The sequence below is a fragment of the Lynx canadensis genome, chromosome A1, assembly GCF_007474595.2.
Source record: "Lynx canadensis isolate LIC74 chromosome A1, mLynCan4.pri.v2, whole genome shotgun sequence".
Lineage (NCBI taxonomy): Eukaryota > Metazoa > Chordata > Mammalia > Carnivora > Felidae > Lynx > Lynx canadensis.
The window spans coordinates 156,313,210-156,336,042 of NC_044303.2; the positions used below are offsets into that span (position 1 = coordinate 156,313,210).

The 22,833-nt window shown below is 34.7% G+C and overlaps 1 protein-coding gene across 8 annotated transcripts in view; it reads right to left on the reverse strand.

Annotated features, from left to right (window-relative positions):
- Positions 1-22,833, reverse strand: part of FAM172A (family with sequence similarity 172 member A) — a 436,993-nt gene that overhangs the window by 243,145 nt on the left and 171,015 nt on the right. For all 8 annotated transcript variants that reach the window (XM_030324802.1, XM_030324786.1, XM_030324762.1 and 5 more), the window contains one exon: positions 15,405-15,623. In XM_030324802.1, the coding sequence (XP_030180662.1) occupies positions 15,405-15,623 (219 nt within the window). The remainder of the gene's footprint in view (positions 1-15,404; positions 15,624-22,833) is intronic.

Genomic DNA, 22,833 nt, shown 5'->3' on the forward strand with positions numbered 1-22,833 from the left:
GAAAGTACCAAAATAAATTTTAAAAGTAAAAATGATTAGGACTAACTAGACGATGAGGGGCTAAATTCTTTATTTAACATAATCATTTAGTCATTACGTCCCAGATTTACCATCGAAGTTTACCATCTAGGTGTCTACCTCTTAGTAACACTGCATCTAGTAATGGGGGGGAGGGAATCAAACCTGCTCTCCACTGGCTTTGGCAAATAAAAGGATACAACTGATTACAATATTGCATAGGTAAATAAATACACATTTATTGAGGGGTCACTAGTTGCCAAACAGTATGCAGGTGGTCTTTGTTCAATTTATGAGATCAAATATGGGGTAAAATGTGAGAAGAGTCACAAATCTCCACATCATCTCTACTAGGGCTACCCTGTAAGGCCACAGTCTATGTACTGCATGACCCCAAGGGGTGCCGGATAAGAATTATGTTCCCTTACAATTGTGCAATGAAGCACCCTGTCTCATACAATATTTCATCCACCTACAATACCATCAATTTTGAAAGGTAGTACTGTTTTATGTACCATTAAGAGAAAAAAAGTCACCAAATAATCCATGATATGCCATTAATTTTTAAGATGCATCCCAAATTCAGAGATGTTAAGATGTGATAAAAGGTTTTAAAATCAATGAAAAAAGATGATAATCTGAGCAATCTTCAATTGACTGAGCTATATATGCACAAATAATAGCTTTTACTTGATGGCATTATTATATATGCAGTCTGCACAAGAATTCTGAGGGAAGTTTTTCACTCTCCTGTGTGAAATTGAAACAAAGAACATTAAGAGCAAATGAAGTATAGTTAACATCATAATTCACATATAATGCACTAAGATTTTCAAATTTATATTCTTCCTTTTAGATCTTAAAATTGATTATGTTAGGAATACTGTTTTCAACTAACTTTTAGGTTGCAATCTAAATTACTTAATGACCACCTATCCCCTACCCCTGTCTAATAACACATGCGCGTGCACGCGCGCGCGCACACACACACACACACACACACACACCATTTTCTTCTCTCCCAATCCCATCAGATACTGAGACAAAGGCCAGAGAAGCTACTTGCAAATACAAATGGAGGGGAAGAAATTCAGTTCTAATATAAAAATTTCAATAACCAGAATGGTAAATAGAAAAACCTAGATCCCAATAATACCTTTGTCACTAATAATAGTGCAATTCTGAGCAAATTTCTCTTAATCTCAGTTTCCTCATCTACATCTAGAAGTAAACCAGTCAAACTTGGTATGTCTCTGAAAAATGCCTACCAGGTTTCAGATACTATCTTTTGGCAACATATTCTGGTGGAATCCTTCTCCTAGAAGTAATGTTCTTCCTAAATGTACTCTTTATATAAAATAGTAAACAAGTGTGGGCTGAATGAATTGGACACATTCCTTTTTATATGGAAAAAATATGCCTTACTGCCAAAAATTTAGAACAGCAACAACGCAAAAACGAGTTCCTCTTCTCAATGACTAAAAGAGATTTTACCTTTGATAGATTTGTTTAATTTAACAATATAAAATCCTAATTCTAATTTTTATCTGACAGTTCAATTAAAAAAATTGTTAATCCATTTTACAGCTCTGGAAATGGAGTATTATTATTGCTTCAGTAGAAACATGAAACTTTGGCCCAGAATGTCTAAAAGACTTCTAAATAAAAAATAGTGACTATTAAAAAATGTCAAACTATTTTAGAATTATCAAATATAATAGCATCCTGAAAGATAAAGGCCTGTGATCTCTTTATCACCTCCTGGGGAAGAGAAAATTTTCTGAAATTTCAGGGGGAAATTTCAAACACCAAATTGGGCATTTGGAAGCTATATTAAAGTTTTTAGGAAAACAGATTCAGGTATAAGAATCATTTTTAGGACCCACAGAAATTAGGGAAAGTCTTGGCAGATGATGACCACTGAGATTCATATTCAAACTTTATCTTTGTTTTTATGGGATCTCTAAATAAGCCACTAATTGCAGCTTATAATCTGTTAATTTTCAAGGAAAAAAAATCAATGTTTTCTTCTAAATTAAATAATGAAAATAATGCTAAGAATAAATTTTTTTCTTTTGAGAGAGAGAGCTAATGGTGGGTAGGGAGCAGAGAGAGAGGGAGACAGAAACCCAAGAAGGCCCCACGCTGTCAGCATGGAGCCCAATGCGGGACTTGAACTCACAAACCGTGAAATCATGACCTGAGCTGAAATCAAGAGTTGGATGCTTAACCAACTGAAGTACCCAGGCGCCCCCATGAATAAAATTAATATGAGTATGAGATGATACTGATACATAGAGTATGTTAGGCAGCAATTTCATGCTCTGAGCAAGTAAATCTAAATACACAATTTCATAATGTTTACAAATGCACATATACAATTCAAATTGAAATGAGAGGAGTCTATAATGTAAATATTCAAGTCACTCAGTAAACCTGTTATATGGCCCCGCTATGCTACACATGAGAGATGCACACAGCGGTGTTCACATCCACTGATAAAACCATACTGTGCAGATGTGAATACTGGACTGGCTCAACAGTGGAGCAACATGCTGACGGCGAGATCAAGCAAACTTAACCTACAGACAAGCTGAAATCAGGGGAGGGTTAAAAAAAAAAAAAGTCAACTACAGTAAACAAAGCACTTTTGAGTCAATTATATAAGGTGATTTAGGCTTTCTCTCATCCCCACCTGCAATAACACCAAACTCCTTTGCAGTCAAACAACCCATACGTTCCAGATGGACAGTTTGGGGTGCAGGCAAAAATAAAGCGTGACAGTGTCTTATTGCAGAGGAGAGAAGGTGGGTCCCAGATTCTACACTCAATCTATCCACTCACTGCAACTCTCTAACAGCAGTCTTTGAATAAACTATTGCATTGTGGGGAATATTATTTGTCTTGCATCGCAGCAATTGCCTTGCAATTCAAGAGAGATCCACTTATTCAGTCACTCATGTGTATATATTTTATGTATATGCAGAGAAATCTTAGAGAGCCACTTGTAAAAAATGTTCACTACTGGCAATGTAGTAGTAGGAAAAACATAGGCTTCGCAGTCCAATAGACCTCGCTTCAAAATTTGGTTTAGTTACTCTTATTAGGTATACAACCATGAGTAAGTCTATTTACATCTGAGTCTCATTTTACATATCTGTAAAGTCAAGGTCATACCTGAGACAGGTGTGAAGTTTACACAAAGAAACAAACAACTATTCCTAACTAGACAAATGTATGCACAAAGCCCCAGCCAGAAAGGGAGGGGTAGTAGGACACAGAGGGTATTAAATTGTCCCTCTTTCCCAAAAAGAGGTGCAAGTTGTGAAAATGCAAGAATCACCATTCACATTCAAAGCCTGATAGAAGCATGGTCAATCCATGCTTTATGAGATTGAGAGAGAGGGAGACACAGAATCCTTTATTTATTTGTTTATTTTTGAGAGAGAGAGAGAGAAGGAGAGAGAGAGAGAGAGAGAGAGTGAGTAGGGGAGGGGCAGAGACAGAGGGAGTACAGAATCCAAAGCAGGGTCAGAGCCTGATGTGGGGCTCAAACCCATGAACTGTGAGATCATGACCTGAGCCAAAGTCGGACACTCAACCAACTGAGCCACCCAGGCGCCCCAATCCAATTGTATCTTAGACAGTTGCTGTCAAATGTAACTTTAGGCAAGAAAGAAGAATTGAATTTGGAGAACTAGGAAGAATATAGCTTCAGAAATGGAGAGTTGTGGACACGTGGAACTGGGATCATAAACTAAGAATATTACAATAATTATAACTAGTATTTATTGAGTGAATATTATGTGTAAAACCCTGTACACATGTGACAGACACCAGCACCCAGCTCTTAACCATTATAGAGTCAGTATACTGCAAAGGAAGGCAAACATAAAACAGGGAGACAGAACCAGTGCAGAACTAGTAGAATTTGGTAGTACATTAGACCTCAACTGGAAAGCAGGCTAAATATCTGAGCCCTCCTGGGAAGCAAGAGGCCACCCATTTTAGAGGAAAGAAATGGGAAATGAAGGGGCGCCTGGGTGGCGCAGTCGGTTAAGCGTCTGACTTCAGCCAGGTCACGATCTCGCGGTCCGTGAGTTCGAGCCCCGCGTCAGGCTCTGGGCTGACGGCTCAGAGCCTGGAGCCTGTTTCGGATTCTGTGTCTCCCTCCCCTCTCTCTCTGCCCCTCCCCCGTTCATGCTCTGTCTCTCTCTGTCCCAAAAATAAATAAACGTTGAAAAAAAAAAAAAAAAGAAATGGGAAATGAAAAGTAGGTTGCTAAACTCCAAAATGGGCATGCGGTTCTCCAGGGCCTTCTATTCTACTGTTCCCGAGCAGTAGAAAAAGAAAACAAACATTCTAAGTCCTCCAATTCCAATGGCCTGGTCAATGTGGACTGACATCTCAGTTTCTAGGAAGATGGTGAGGAAGATGGAGAACAGGTGAAGTAGTCTACACATAGTGCTCCCTGAGACCAGATAAGAAGAGTTAAAACTGGATAGGCCCAAATGTCTTAAAAAAAAAAAAAAAAAAAAAAAGAAAAGAAAAGAAGAGAAAAGAAAAAAGAAATGATGTACTCCGTTCTAGTTTCTCTATTTCAGATTACATAGCTGCTCATATTGTTCTACTTTCATGTTGCCTAACGTATCAACTAAAAAATGGTTCTTATTTTAATCTTATAAACTGCTTTGTTTGGTTGCCTGTATATTCAACTCCAAAAAAGAGAAGTAGGCCAGTGCTTCTAGAAACGTGCTTTGCAAACCTCTAGAGGTTTCTGAGAGTTTAAGGGGATCCACATGATACTAAGACAGGGGCACCTGGGGGGCTTTATTAACTGATTCTTGATTTTGGCTCTGGTTATGATCTCACTGTTCGTGAGATCGAACCTGCACTGGGCTGTGCGCTGACAGCGTGGAGCCTGCTTGCGATTCTCTCTCCCTCTCCCTTCCATTGCCCCTCCCTGGCTCACACTCTCTCTCTCAAAATAAATGAATAAACATTAAAAATAATAATACTAAAACATTATGTGTCTTTTTCACTGTGTTGGCATCTGCATTAACAGTGAAGAAAACAATGGAGAAAAACTGCCTGTGACTTAGCACTGATCACAGCAGTGGTACCAAACTATACTAGCAGTCATTGCATTCTTCACTGCCACACACTGAAGGGGGGGGGGAGGGTGGGTGGAAGCAAGTTCACTTAAAAATTGTTGGTGGAGCAGTAAAATTACTTTTATTAAATCTCAACCCCAGAGTATATGTTTGTTTAATATTCTGAGTGAACTAGAAGGTACACATAAAGCACCTGCAAAACAAATTATGTTAGTCTAGAGGAAAAGTAGTTGTGCAATGGACTGAGTTGTGAGCTAAGGTAGCTGTCTTTTTAATAGAAGATGATTTTTACTTGTAAGACTGATGAACAAACAATGATTATGCAGGTTGGGTATTTGGAAACCATTTTCTTGAAAATAAACAAAATAAGCCTGATAGTTGAAGAAAAAACAACAAATGGTGCTTGTTGCTAATGATAAAAATTGAACTTTCTTGCTAAAAATTAAAATTTGGGGAAACTTGTATCCTCCCTGATAAGCTTAATAGTTTTTCAATTCTTAAAATTTTTGCAGATGCCACTGGTACATGGCATTCCTTTCTAATAGTATTAGAAAGGAATTTTTGATACTACTTAATAAAATACGTCAATATTTGGAAGATCTATAGGGTTCAATGATACATTATTTTCCAAACGACTAATACATGATGTTGTAAAGTCATTCACAAGCAAAAGATCCATTCAAAGTACAACAAAGACCAATGAATTTTCATGAAAACAGTACAAAATACTTACACATGTGTTTTAGATTCATACAGTAAGTAATATTTAAGAAACTACTTCTTGTTGAGTATTGGCGTAGCATCAAAGGAGAATATATACAATTATCTGAAAAAGTTTTTAAAATTCTCCCTCCTTTTATAATTGCATATCTGTGTGAGGCCAAACTTTCTTCATAAATGTTGACAAGGAACATATCACAAGAGAGTGAATGCAGAAACAGAAGTGGAATTCAGCTGTTGTCTACTAAGCCAGACATTAGAGACTTTTTTAATGCCACACTTCTATGTGTTTTTGTTTGTTTTAAAAAATATAGTCATTTCTCATAAAAGTATGTTATTTATGTCATCATCTAGTGGGCTCATTGTTATTTTAAAATATTTAAATACTTTTTCAAATTTAATTCTTTTTGTCGTAAATATGAATAGATATAATAACCCACGTAGACAAAAACACTTTAGTGATCTTAATAATGTTTAAGCATATAAAGGGGTCCTGAGACCAAAGGTTTGAAAAGCAGTGATTATAAACCAATTGGAAAAGACCTCATTTGGCCATAATTCTTCCCATATTTCCCAAGGGAAAGAAAGAGGGTAAGGAGGGAAGATAAAGAAGACGGGATATACCAAATAGTAGATATCCCACTGGTTGATTTCATAAGCATTAATTTACCTTATTTATTCCTTACAACAGCCTATTAGCTATGATATCCTTACTTTACCGAAGAAGAGACTGAAGCTCAGAGAGGTGACTTGTCTAACATCACAGCCTGTCAAAGAATTAAGATTACAACATGCCTCTCTTTGATCCTGAAGTTCTTTTTCTTTCCACCACATCCTATTTATAGCAGAATCCCTCACCAAAATTGGCCAGTGGCTAGACAAAACTGATAAATGCACAATTCTGGTCTTCACTGTAATTTCTGTTCTAAATCTAAAGATCTAATTATTTTGCTGACTTTAAGCCAGAGGACAAAGCTCCCCATAATCAGTAGAGCAATCCCTGAATAATCCAGTTTGGAAAAAGTCCGGGAGACTTTCTCTGAATGACAACAGATGGTGTGAAAGAGCCAGGAGAAGCTGAGGCAGAGCACTGCACACAAAAAGAACATCTCCAAAACCACCTTCTCCTGTAGAGGGGCCATGAAGTACATATTTGGTCTCAGCATGGTCAAGATTCCCAAAAAGAGAAACAGCACAAAACCAAGCAGATGGGTCCAGATGTTGCCAGTTTCTGTATGGATGCGGAAAATGCTCCTGAAGCAAGCCCGGAAGGAGGGCATTGGTGGTCTGTGGCCATGTAGCAGGTAGTCATTGTCATTCAGCCAGTCGGGGAGTGCGTCATAGGGGTTGACCCTCCAGTGTCCCTCCCAGACCTCATACACAAACTCCTCCATCTTCTCCATGGCATGGTGGGCTTGCAGGGTTGTTAAGTGGGTTTATAGAACAATGGACTAACTTTCTGAGTGTTAGTATATGTCAGTCATACAGAGTATCAGAGTTCTTTCAACTATCATACTGCACATTGATATAGTGAAAGGTCTGTCTCTTTTGCTTTGTAGGTTCATGTAAGCAAGTATTTATTCAAATATTCATTCATCAAATATTTATTAAAAATCTACCGTTTACTAGGCTTTGGTAACATGAAACATGAAAACATAAAGATTGATTTCTGATGATTAAAACAAAATTAAGGCCCTTTAAGTGCTTTAAAATGAAACAATTTTGTGGCTACTTTTCCTATAATCCAGTTTGATCCAGTTTACCCTTTAAATGAAAATCTTTTTTTAAAAGAATTTAATGTATTTAAGTTTACTGATTTATTTTTGAGACAGACACAGAGAGTGTGCATGCACTGAGCACACCAGCACGTGTGGGGGAGGGGCAGAGAGAGGGTGAGAATCTCAACCAGGTTTTGCACTATCAGCACTGAACCCAAAGCAAGTCTGGACAAAGCAGGAGATCATGACCTGGCTCAAATCAAGAGTCTGATGCTCGACTGACTGAGCCACGCAGATGCCCCTAAACAAAAATCTTAAAATAAAGAAACTAAGGTAATCTGTAGTGAACATTTAATGATAATATTTTAATATTGCTTTACTGAGTTGTTAGAAAATGCAAGTGTAACTAGTAATGATCTTTTAAAAATATATTTATTTATTTGGGGAAGAGCACGAGTGGGGGAGGGGCAGAGAGAGGGAGACAGAGGATCTGAAGTGGGCTCCGAGCTGACAGGCTGACAGCAGCGAGCCCGATGTGGGGCCTGAACTTATGAATCATGAGATCATGACCTGAGCGGAAACCAAGTTGGTCGCTCAACCGACTGAGCCACCCAGGCGCCCCAAAAGCGATCTTTTAATTAGGGGCTAACTTTGTCAGGTGGGATCCACTTCTCTCCTGGCTTCAGGTGGAGACATTCACCTAGAGTGGCATTCTCAATATCTTTCACTACCCTTCACTCTCTCTCTCATAGGGGAAGTGACTTACTTGATATAGTACATTTGGGAGAAAAAACAGCATGTTCAACTCAGCCTTTCTGGGCATCTTTCAAATCTACTTGCAAAAAGGATGCATTTCACCTTGTTTTCTATTATGTGAAAAGCAAAGTGGGGGTGCTTGGAAAATGGGTAAAAATTATTTTCAGGGGGAAATATATTAGGTAATCTAAATTTAGTCACAGATCTAAGCCACAGCTTCCATTTGAACTATATCAATTAGTAAAGCTGGTATTTGTTTCTTTTTTAAGTTTATTTTTTATTTTGAGCTACAGTACACATGAGAGAAGGGCAGAGAGAGAGAGAGAGAGAGAGAGGGAGAGAGAGAATCCTAAGCAGGCTCCACACTGTCAGTGCAGAGCCTGATGAAGGGTTCAAACTCACAAACTGTGAGATCATGACCTGAGGTGAAATCAAGAGTCAGATGCTTAACCCACTAATCACTCAGGCGTCCCAAAAAGCTGGTGTTTTGATCTCCTTTTGTCTGATTTTTTGTCATTTTGCTCACTGGGTTCCAAACTCAGGAAGGTAAGACAGAGGTATTATTTCTGGTACAAGGTACTGAACGGTTCAAAAGCTAGAAACCCTGAGAATTGGATACTTTCTGAGTTGATTTTGAACTTGAGAGAAGACAGGATGTTATTGACTGACCCTGAAGGCCCAAGACTATGTGTCAGAAACTATGTTCACTTTACATGTATTATTATGATTCCACTTTTCAGACCAAAAAACTGAGGCAAAGGGAAATTAACTTACTTGAAATCACACTATATTACATGGAAAACTGGGATTCAAAATCAGGTCATTCAGATTCTATACATTTAATCTCATCTCTAGACTATATCTCTGCAAAGGGGATGATTCTGAAAGTTATTTCAGACACTCTGAAGAGGAAATAAAATAATTAGTATCACTGTGTGCCTTCAATGACTACTGGTTTTAAGTTCATTTGGAAAAATGTAAATGTCTTGGACTGTAGAAAATGTTTAAAATATAAACTCTTATATTGGTTATTAAATTGTTAGCTAAGCCTATTATTTTTCCTTTCCAGTTATATATTAAAAGATTTGGGCCTAAGGGGGGAAAAAAGGAAGAGAGAAAAGATGCAGTGTGACGGGGGTACTCAGTTTCAGAGGAAAGCAATATGCAGTATGAACAGCAGCAGCCCCTGGTGGTCTAAGGAGAAAAAATAGTGTATCTATAATTATGGGGGTCGAAATATGTTTTTAAAAAGAATATATGTACATATTTAGCCATTTGACTCAGTTCTCAACCCAACACATTAAAAAACAGATGCTTTAAAAAATGATCTGTTGGCAAGATGCTTGTTAAAATTTTATCAGTTGAAATATTAAAATTCATTATGAATTAATTAACACATTATATAAAAATAAAATGTTTTTGTTTCATCGTTTTACAAAGTACTATAACCAGTGGTGATTAACACTGGGAAATTTGTGTATCTTGCTATGTGTTGCTCAGAAAGAAACTAAATTTATAGGATTACCACTAAATTGATGACATTTTCTGTCTTCACTCTTGAATTCAGTTGGCAGATGTTTTCGAGAACAAAAAATTCCGTCTTATTACAAAACATATTAAGCAGGTTTTCCTGCCAGGCATGTCTGACATGATGTTTATTGCCTAGACCAAATCAATCCCCTTAATAAGCCATAATATATGCCAGAAAGTACATTATTTCATACTTAAGGAAAGTTGCCACATGAAACAGTAAGTACTTTGATCTCTCAAGCTCTGCTTCTAATGCATCAGAAATGTGCTACATAATCCAATAGTTACTCATATCTATTTATACTCATTTAGTATATAAAATAAAATTATACTTTGCTAAACTTAAAGTTTTAGGCCTGGATTCTACTTTATTTCTGCCTGTTAATACTAGATATTTACAAAAACTTGAAGTGAGGTTTTTGGCTATTTACTAGATTCCAGAAAAAAGAAATTCAAATACTTAAATATACTAGGAATGTAAAATGGTTCCAGAGATTATACAATCATTGGCTGTAATACAAATAAAATCTGGTTGCTAAAACACAAGATAGAAATGGCTCCAGTGGCATTAGCACAGAAGAGAACAGGTACAGAGGAGAAGACGGGATATTTATCAGCCTTCACCAATATTTTAAACATAACCCAAGTCAGAGTGTCAAAAACATATTTTTTAAAAGAAAGCTTCAGTTAGTTTATGAGTTGACTGTTTCTGAACAATTGCAAAAATTCATGTAAATGCCAAAAAAAAAAACCGTCAGAAAACTAGACACCAAATATCTCTCATGTTAAGGGATGAGATTTTTGATCGATGTCAACAAGCAATCAAGCCATAAATATTTGAGTATCTTCAATGTGTAATGCCAGGCTATGCCAAGAGTCTTATTCTGTAAATGTCTCTTTCACATGTGGAGTTTTCCTTCTCTGGCCATGTCATTTCTTTCCCTCTTCCACTCCCAGCATTTTTTTTTTAACCTTCAGGGTCTAATCTCTCTTCTTTACTTCCTATCACCACAGCCCACAGCTACATCTCTTAGGGAAGAGATATTCAAGCAATTCTAACTCAGTATTACATAGGTCAGCATCCAGTCAGTTTTGCCTATATTCCACCTACATACTGTACAGTGCTTTTAACTGATCTTCCTTAGTCTGAGTACTTGTCCTCTTATGATCCAGTCTGATACCAGAATAACCCTATTTATGCTGCAAGTCACCTTATTTAGGTTTCCCTAGACTAAGGCCTAGTCTTTTTGCTCTGCTCTCCTTACAGGGGTATGGATTCCAGCGAGTGGGTTTATTATCAGTTCCTGACTCCTTCATAGTATGCTCTATACTACTGTAAAAATTAGCTCACACCTGTTTATTCTTAAGGATTGACCTATAAAACATGCTCAAAGATCTCTAGGATTATGGGGAGATCTAGAGGAAAGGCATAAAAAAATAAATATTGATAATATTATGAAACAAAAACACAGAGATATCTCAAGACAGCACATGATAAATTCCACATAAGTTAACCATTCACAGGAACATCCATGAGTCACAGTAAGGAGACTATTGACTACGGTGATATGAAAAGGTGAGATTTCAGCTGGGTACTACAACATGGACAGAATTTGGATGAGAGGAAAGAATAGGAAGCAACGTTACAGTTCCCATAAAGCACAAAGTGTGTGCAGCATAGACAAAGTACAACAACTTGGCTCTACTCTTATGAGCAAGTGTGTAAAACAGAAATCGCAGTAGGTTGGCATGAAGTATTTCCATTTTCATCCATAATTTTACTATCTTAATGATATAGTTAAAAAAGAAAACAGGATATCCCACTTTTATATATTCAGATGAAAATATACAGATCAAGGTATCATATAAATATTGAGGAACTGACTTTTTATCATCAATTTTTGTAATGTATTCTCAGCTAATAGACTGAGGTAGGTGACCAACAATGTAATTTTGTTTATTTTGGTTTGTTTGAATGTTTCCTTACAGAAGATCAAGTAGCATACTTTATTGATGCTGGATATATATTGATGCTGGACCAATAAAAACATTGGTATTTTAATCCTGGCTCCACCACCTTATTTACCAAATAGAAATTTATTGTGAAGGCTCTGTTCTATAAATATTTATTAGGAAGACTTTGTTCTGAGCTCTGGGGATATAACAGTGAGCAAAAGACAACTAAGTCCCTGCCCTCATGGAGTTTACAATCAAAGTCATGAGATTTTGGAAAAATTACTAAGTTTTGACTCACAGTCTTCTCATGTAAAATTAGATCAATATTATTGACCCTATTAAAAGAGAATATATATGTATACACATACATATATTTACATATATTTGTTACTTACATAATATAAATGTTTTATATATGTTGCTTATAAATATTTAATAGCATCTATTAAGTAACTGATCAAAAATCTATTATCAGATGTCATTTAGTATATCATATCATGCTTTTATTAAATTGGTTTAAAATTCATATTTCATGTATATATTTTGTTTCCAACTGGTTAGAACAATGTGATAAAGAGGAAAGGGAGCAAGAATCTACAATAATTAGAAGTCCTGGTTTCAACACTTAGTTCTACCACTTACTAGTTATGTGATCCTAGACAAAAATGAGCCATCTGTGCATCAGTTTCCTTAACTATAAAATAAAGATAAAAATATTTGATCCTCTTACCTTATGGGATTATTCCAATGAATAATCAATTTCAAAATGTAAATGGTTAAGAAGTATTTAAGTTAAATCTTTTTTTTAAAGTTTATTTTTCAGAGAGAGAGCGAGTGGGGCAGTGACAGAGAGAAAGGAGGACAGAGGATCTGAAGTGGGCTCTGTCATGACAGCAGAGAGCCTAATGTGGGGCTCGAACTCACGAACCACGAGATCATGACTTGAGCCGAAGGCAGACACTTAACCAACTGAGCCACCCAGGTGCCCCAAGAAGTATATAAATTAATGCTAATTTTCCCCATCACATACCATGCTCTGTGCCTGAAAATTACACTTTTTGGAGACATGTAGTGGGAAGGAGTATACAAGAAGAAATCACTTCTTAAGTGGATCAAAATTACCTAAGAATTCACCCACCATACACAACACAAACAATTCTTGTCTTCCTCAACACAAGATCACACCTTACCATCTAGAAGTATGTTTGAAGAGTACCACCTCACTTCTACTTTTTTGCACAATTCCAAAAGATTTTAAGAGAAAGGGTATTTACTAAGGAAAAATGACACTCATAACTAAGATTATCAGGTATATAGTTGTGTTATCTAAATGAGTCTGTTTTTGCTTTAAGTGCTTTCAATGGAAACTGAGACTGATGAGTGAAATGGCACAAGAAAGAAGGAAAAAGACACGATAAGAAGCACAAAATGGCAGCAGTGTAAAAGAGCTAAAAGAATTAAAGAAAAAAAAAACAAAGGGAAAGAGAGATGTTTAAAATGAAGCAAAATGTGGAATTCGAGAAACTCAACAGATGAACATAGGGGAAGGGAAGGAAAAATAAGATAAAAATAGAGAGGGAGGCAAACCATCATAAGAGACTCCTAAATACAGAGAACAGAGCGAGGGTTGCTGAAGGGGAGCTGGGTGAGGGGATGGGCTAAATGGGTGATGGGCATTAGGGAGGGCACTTTTTGGGATGAGAACTAGGTCTCATATGTTAAGAGATGAAACACTGGGTTCTACTCCTAAAGCCAAGACTACACTGTATGTTAACAAAGTTGGATTTAAATAAAAAATAAATAAATTCAAATAACATCTAAGAAATGAAGCAAAATTAAAAAAAAAATTCTCCCTTTAATATACACACATATATATAAAATAGAGGCTGTTTTAGGAGGCCAATGCCTTATCCATTAGGCCACTGGGGCTCCTAAATAGAGGCTGTTTTAAATGAAATATATTTGAAAACAAACAAAAAATGCACACACACAAGAGAACAAAAGAAAAATATCCAAGCAATGTTGACAAGAGATAGAGAAAACAGAGGATATGAAACCCACAATACAGGTGTCAGAAATAGATGCTTAATCTATACATATAGCCAAATAAAGGAAGCTGTTTAAGAAAAAATAAAAACAACTTAATACACAAAATCACTGTTTTTTGCATTTAACATAAGCAAGTGAATACTTTTAATGGTTTGTAGATTTCAAAAACTTTTACAATTCATTTTTGAAATCTGGATATCAGAATTATTTTTTTTTTAACTGTCCTAAAATGGTGGTTAACAGACTGGATCATATAATTAGGAAGCTGAGTACAACGGATAGAGAAGAAGGTGACATCACGACCATTATGCAGCCATAGGAAAGAAAAGTGGTAACATAACTCTATCAGAACAAGCAAGCACTTGATTCCAATCTAATCACTGGTTTTGTTTTTCAAATAATATATTAAATAGTGAGATGCTTTTCAGAAATGCAAATACTGCAATGTGACTAACTTTTACTTGAGTCACTGTATGATGGACTTTAGGGTTTCTTGGTCTGGATACATTTTTTGGGTCTTAAGAATTTATATGCTGCTTTTGTACTGCTTAACTGCACTAACTTACTCAACAAACTGACCTATAGTCTTGAATGTGCACAGTTTAATTCCCAAAAGTATAGTGATTATGACACGAACTAGAATGAAGAAAATAACTTAGAAAGTCATCTATTCCTGCTAAAGAATATGAAATATGATGGTATGAAATATTTTATTAGTGAGCTTTTAAAGGAAATGTAAAAATAGCTCAAACTGAATAATTTGAAACTTCACTCCCATCTTACAATATAATTTATAAAGTGTTAATTTGTCTATGTTTAAATGTTCTGAATTGCTCACTTTCAAAGAACATATCAATTTACTACTTTACTCACACAGTAGCATTTCTGACATGCTTTACTATTAAATTATATTTCTAGGACCCATAATGCAGGCTTTGAAAATTGCATAAATCTGTCTCAAATATACAATTCACAGTATGTATATCAAGCAGAATGTGTCAAAGTGCAAATAAAATTGTTTTTTCCCCCTACGAATTAGAACTCCTTGGGTAGCACTACTATAACGATCCCATGCTGCTAGCATCACAAAGTGCAAAGGTTCACCGGGTAAGAAAAGAGCAAAGGAGAGAGTTCCCTCATTACACTATCCCTAAACTATTCTAGTTTAAATATTTATTAAGATATTAATTACTCTACCTCCCTCCATCTGCCTTCAGAAGTTAAGCTGAAACACCGTGGATGGATGGTTGCTCATAGGAAAACAATGCATTAAAACCATTACCACCCAAGATGAAGACTGATGTTTTGAACAGTGCATTATTAATTGCTTTTGAGACTTCAATAAAATATCACACTGAAATAAGAATGACGTGTTTTGTAATACTGACTAAAAAAGAAAACATTTCATCCGAGTTAACAACCATGGGAAATGAATGGTTAAAAATTAAAGAATTTAGTTTCTTTTAATCAAATAAACTCATCCGAATAAAATACAAATAAAGGAAAAGTAATAATGAAGGAAAGTTACAATCTTATTACTTACTCTGATATAGAGCTGCATCATTTCTTTTTCTCTTTGGGGGTTACGATACTTTTCATAGAAATCACGTCGCTTCTTTGTTTCTTTAGAGACTTTATCTTTTCTTTCCCGTTTTTCTGCTGGTTCATCTGAACTATCAGAAGATGACGGTACATGTATCTTTGGCTTTTCTACTTCAATATAGTTTTCATTGGGATTCAGCACTATTACTCCATATCCTTCCTGTTTTGAAAGCAAAGAAGGCAGCAGAATTTAATCTTAGAAACCATCTCAATTCACAAAAAAATCTGTAAAATCTCACAGAAAGTGATTTAATATAGTTGCATATTCATGAAAATATTTCTTTATAAAAGACTATAGTTTTAATTTTTCCAACAAAAAGTTGTTTAAAATGGTTTGCCTGTATTGTATATGTAAATAAGCAGAGATTACTGGTAAGAACAAAAAGACAAAACTGTAACATAAAGATTATAAAGGTTCCATTTTTTAAAAAGTATTTCAGGTCTTGCAGAACCCCCCAAATAATTGAAATAAATAATCAAATAAGAAGTACGCTTTCAAACCACATTAAATTTTAAATACCCATTTTGAGAAAATAGCCTCTTTGCAAGTGAAGTTTAAATATCAGACCACATTTTGTTAGATTTTGTTTCCCTTACATTGCACATTAATTTAATGAGCATTTTTTATTTGCTCGAATTCAAGAAAGAATAAGCAATTAAGGCATAAATTTAATCTAACACATTCTACAGATTTACATGTCTCTAATAGCAGAAACATATAATGTCTACCTGTGCAACTTGTATTTTTTTCCACCTCTCTTCTTTCATACAACAAAATAAACTAATGTCTTACTATAATGTGTGGAAGCAATTATTTAATCCTGAAATGTTTTCACTTTTAACTACCATAAGAATTTCTCTTTATTAGGGACCAGTTCCAGGAAACAAGTCCCAAAGTTTAAAGTACAGCTTACTGAGCTTTTACACCTTCTTTAAAGTTTTAGAAATGTTTTCCTGTATGACAATTCTAGCAAAGAAAACATTTCTATGGTTATAATTAAGAAAACTTTTGGTATTTATATTAAGTTATAACTGATGGAATAATCTAACCACAAGAAAATAGAGAAGAATAAACAATTTCCACTGACAAGCATGTGCAACATAAATTTGTGAAGCCATTGATACCTTATATTTCCTATTCACTTCTGTACTGTGGATGTCCCAATTTTGCCTTATAAAATCCTGTAAGGTCCTATTTTAGAAAGGTATTAGATTATGATAAAAACATGTAAGAGCCATGGAAAGTAAAATTTAAAAAAAATCTCATCCTCAGTGAAAAAGAAAATGATATACTTTTTACAAAACTATAACTGTAGAACTACTTCAACTTTAAAATTTGTTTTTTGACAAATCAACCATAAGATGATCTAAAAAAAAAGTGATACACTAATAATAGAGTAATATTAGCACAGACTCCATTATCTTATTTTTAAATATGCTATACCACTGCACTTGACTTGGTGTTGTTAATAGTCAATTTCACAATCTACGTAAAAACTTCATTAGGAGTTTTCAATCTTCCTTTTTACTCAATCAGTTGATACTATTTTCTAAAACCATGATATGGTTTGTAGATTGTGGAGTTCACTGAAGTTGTGATGTTAGTGATAGGACTGTTAATTAAGATATAGTTGTCTTACACATATGAAAACTACACAATAACACATACCAAACTGATTAACAAAATACCACATATTCTTTAATCTATATTCAAATAAAACTTTTATATAAACACAAGTTTTAGGAAAAGTTATAAAATACTTCACCTATTTTAAAATCTAAGTGTTCTACATCAAAGTACACGATAAGGGTTTTTTTGTTTGTTTGTTTTGTTTTGTTTTGAAGTATCTTAGCTGGGAAGTCAAAGTTTTACCAACAAAAGATATTTTATTTGATCCTGCTTTATTCTAATCTGTATAGCTATTCAAAAGTCTTGTAATTCATTGTGATCACTGTCAGGTAGACAGATTGTCACTTGGTGATTTTCTACAGTTGGACACACTTGACTAGTTATTAAAATCACATCTGAAGGAAGTTCCTACCCCTCTTCCTTGTGCCTCTTACAACTTTTCATGCCCTTCTCAAATTTCAGCTATAACTTCTCCTCCCACCAAAAGTAAGTTAAAGAACACTGTTGCACTCTGCTAAACAGGGTGAAATAGAGGCATTCATGCACTGTCTTCTGGTGTAAGGAACATAGTCAAAAAAGGTCACCATAGGCCAAAAAGAAAATTGCCTCCTTACTAGATTCTGTACCGTGAGTAAGTGGTCTCCTGTCATGTTTCTCCCCTGTCTTCTCTGAGTGAATTGAACTTTAAACACACACACACACACACACACACACACACACACACACACACAAACACGTGCACGCACGCGCACACACACACGCACACAGTGTCTCATACTTACATGAGTTATAAGTGGCAAACCTAAAAAAGAATCTTGAACTCTTAGAAATGAAAATTAATGCAGTGATGGACTGCATTTTAATGATAATATGAAAACATCAAACTCTGTGTAACAAAGTGGGACTTTAATAAATTGATAGAATGTGAGCATCACCTTTGTACCATGAATAAATTCCAAATAAAGGTAAACTCTTTAGATAAAATTTACAGTCCCTAGAATGATAAAATTTTGCCCTATGTTTTTAACTTCACCACTAGACACATTATTTTCATAATACCATATTTATTTGAGCCTGATTTTACTTCAATTTTTGGAAATCATGGATTGAAAAATTATTGTGCCTACTTGATTTTAAATGAACTCTGAAATTTGATGTGTCCTATCTAAATAAGTATAAAAAGCAGATACACATAAATCATAAAAGAAGTAGTATTTGTCTAAGTTATTGATTATGTAACTGAAAATTACATGACTCATTTGTCCAATTTTATAAAGACACAATGTCAATTTTTCACCGAGGCATCAACTGATGAAAAATGATTCTATTTTTAAATCACCACTATATAAATCAATTAAAGAATTTTTAGCATTTAGATTTCAAACAATGAATGCTTCTCTTTAAATCCTGAATTATTTAGAAAATATTTTATCATTTAGATATTTCACACTGCCAATTTAATTAATGGAATAACAATCAAGAAGTATTCAGGAATATTTTCTGCAGAAATGAAAGCTAATTTTAATAAATGCCTTTGTTGCAAATTCAATTGCCATTCTGTGAAAAACTTACATTTTTCAATTAAAATTTTCCTGATAAATTAACTAATGCAATATTCACAGAAACCATTAATAATCATTTTATCATGAGGAACAGAAAATTGGAGGAACAAAATAAACTCCTCCACTTTTATGCTGTAACCACAGATGTGTAGTGAAACTTCATCTTTTCCTCCTTTTCTCTGTCAATATAAATACTGTCCAAAAATTCCTTTATATAATAAAGGTACAGAGATTTTTGCCATGTCAACATTAATATATTGAAATCAAAGTACCAAAGTAAATACTCAAAGTAAAACAAGGCACATAACATACCAATAGTTCAATTTAGCTATTTTAAATGCCCTATCCATTTATGTCTTAAAAAATCAGAATAAATGCCATTTAAAAAATTCTCCCTATTCCCCAAAACTCAATCAATACACACAGAAATTAAAAAAAAGAGATCTTATTTTGACAGTTAACAAATGTACCCATAAAGTTTTACCAAACTTTATGAAATATATATATTACATATACATGAATATAATATCATAAAAGAACCATGCATTGCCACTCTAACAAAGAAGCTTCCATAACAAATGCTTACAACCTTAAACATTTTATACTGAAGTATTCCTTTTATATTTAATTATTCATGCTAAGATGCTATAAGATGAAAAGGCAGGTCATTTCAAACATCCATGGAAACATCTTTAACAACACAAAATGATGAAAATGATTATCTAACATTCCACAACTAAATAAATAAGACTTCTGGCATCTTGCATAATGATTTACCCAAATCAATTCCAATATCCAACATTTCAAGAGACAAAGCATATATAAAGTTGTTAATTAACTCTTATGTTTGAGTGTACAGTCTAGTAGAAGATCAAGAAAGTGATCAAGAGGACAGATATTGGTAAAAGTAAGCTTTATCTCTTTCATTTATCTCATTCCATTTTCTATCCTTTGTAGCTATAACTGTAGTTTCATTTTCAGAACTGTGTTTATAAGGTATAAGCCACGGAATCTTACTCAGAAACCCTCAAAATTGTATTGCTAGACATAGTATTTTATTCAGTACAAGGGTTTGCGGTGATTTAAACAGAATACACAGGCCTCCAGGCCTCCTTTACTTTGAAGTCCATAGATGCACTTACTAATAAATAATAGTCCATTTATCATTCAATCAACAAATGATGGCTTAGGTCAGAGGTCTAAAACAGATAGGTGATGCCAAACACAAAGAACCAAAGAGGAAACCTTGCTAAAGAAATTAAATCAGTATAGAAAGGTACTTGTCAAGAAGATTCTACAAATAGATAACATTCTTAAATGCCTGACCAAAACCTGAATGTACTTTGATCCCAATGAAATCCTGCTAAAACTTAAGATTTATCCAACTTAATTTGCCTATTAATTACCAGTTATAAGGAAAATAGAAAACAGGAGCAAATTCTACATCTTTTCAAATCTCTTGTGGTTGGTTAAATAACAAATCAGGTGCAAGTACTCAGCTCTGCATATTAACCTGCCAATAACTGCAAGCCACATGTGACCAAAGAGGTCAGGGGCCAGAGTAGAATCCTTTGACCTGTGGAACTGTCTGTTTTGGTGTCCAGCCAAAGCTCTGTAAAAGATCATTTTACACAGATTTATCAATCATATTTTTCAAGTTCAGCATTCTATCTGCTTGGTTTGAAAGAAAAAAAGGTGCTCATCCTCAAGGGAAATGAAACCCAAGTGTTTTATCTATAAACTACATCTACCCATGGTTAAAATGGACAAACCACTGCCCATTCATCTTTTCTGAAAGATGTATGTTGTGTTTATTCTCATCTTTTTCACAACAAGGGTATGTCTATGTCACTGTTGCAACATTCTAGGTGCAACAGTGAGATGAGGTCATGACAACCAATCAGAAGTCACTAGTGAAGCGTTAAAGTAAACATAGCTGTTGGAGCTGCAGCACTGCTTGAAAAATGCCCCCTCCATTATTTCAGCAATTTTCTCAAGACGTGACCTGGGACTGAAACACCTAAAATGTCACTTGACTCCGTTTTGTGCTTCCTACCAGTGTGCATTTAGGTAACAGCCAATATTTTGTAAAATGTTTGTCATGAACATGTTTTAACTTGTAGCTCCCTACATTCTAATGTCGTGTTCCATGGTATAAAAATACCATAATATAGACCAACATAGATTATTCCAGTAAGTTTCCAACTTCAAATAGCTCATCAAGTTAGTCAGTAAAAGAAAACATGCCACAAAAAGTTTTCAGAGGACCACCTGTTGTCTATTATTTTTACATAGCACTTACTCATAAATCATAACACAGGGTAATTAATCAAGCTGTCAAAGAGAAGGTCAAAGGTTATATGGTAGAGTCAGAAGGTCATGCATGGGCTGATAGAGGTCAGGGTCACACTGCATTCCTCATTATCAAGTTGGGATGAGAGACGGCCCAAGCAAACAAAAGTGAAAGCAGATGGAGAAGTGAGTGGATAAAAAAAAAAAAAAAAAAAAAAGGAAAATTTCACAAACAAAAAGAAAAGTGAAAGAAGACTGTCAGCTGCCTTCAAGCAGAGAATAGAAGAAAAAGAAATACACTGAAATGTGCTCAAAGGAGCTCAAGAACATAAAGAAACTACAGTTTTATTAATTAAATAAGTTGAATATAACTTTTCTTGGCCATTTTATTAACGTATACTAAGCAATAGTAGAAAATATATGTTCACCATCTCCATACCTTCCCGAACTAGTATGCTCAAGATCATTTAACATAAAGGCAAAGAGTGCTAAGGGTAAAGTATGATTACAAAAAACAAAAACAAAAAACCCAAAAACCCACAACTTATGAGAGCTTTTTCCCTTTAATACTGTTTCTGCATTTGAACATAGATGTGAAAATAGTTTTGGCCACAGGATAGATAATTTTTAAGTATGATACAAAGATACCCACAAATATAAATGCATCATAAAAGTCCTTTTGAATAACAAAACAGTTATAAAATATTCTATTATTATGCTGGCCTGAATCAGATGCAGAATACTGTGCAAAATTAGCTGTCACCCTTTGCTCAAAATCTTTGTTAATCTCATTTTGAATGTTTGCAGCTTTATCAACACATGCATCAATGTCAGCTCCTTGGTTACTGAACCGCTATAGTTGGAAGAAGATATAATTAAAATGTTTTGGCACAGAAAAGGTGAAATTGTATCTTCCCTTGTTCCCTTAGGAGTCTGTAAAACATGAAGGATATATTGACAAACACACACCCTTGTCTCTGGTTCTGACACCCCGGGTCATCCAAGTGCTATTTATTTTAAAAGATTCACTTTGCACTTAACCTACATTATTGCCTGTTTTGTATCTAACTTTTCCTAGGTTCTAGAACATTGTGATGCTTAAACACCACAACTTTTTTCTCTTAATCACCAATATTTTATTTATTAAAGCATTCCATACATCCACAATAGCTTCATAAAAAAACATTCGCCATTCATTATCAAGGACATAAATGTGATTTAATACTGCAGCATTAGGAAATCTTTTATATTCTTTGCTTTTCATTCTCATAAAAAAACCACACACACACACACACACACACACACACACAGACATGCATTTACACATTAAACTAAAAAGTAACAAGTTACAACTGTTGCCAGCCAATGACAGATCAAATCCCTAAGTGGATATAAGGGGTCTTACAGACACACCCCTCTATTGCATGGTCCCAAGAAGACCTAGATGGACAAATTTATCTTTTAGAATAAGATAGTTATGCCTTTATGCCTTAGAGGGTTAAATGAAAGTCCAATATTCTCCTAGCTTCCTATTAAAATCCATTATAAAGCTGTGTAAATATCATAGTTATAGATGGTAGGCTCGAGGTCTTTCAAAATATTATCATTTTGATCCAATCATATACCATGCAAACATATGCCTTAGTTTTCAAGTTACTCCTAAAATCTGCTTAAAAACTATAGTACATAAATCATTTTATCTTCAAATATGCCACCTTTTTCTTTCTTCCCCCAATTAAAACATGTTTAAAACATTTTTGTTTTTTCAAGAAACAAACTGAGTGTTTTGCTTATGGTTCTAGAGTCCACTTGCAAGCATGAGGACATAAAGAAGGATCCCAAGTATCCCAAGTATGCACTGAATCAGTAATTCATTAAACACTGAT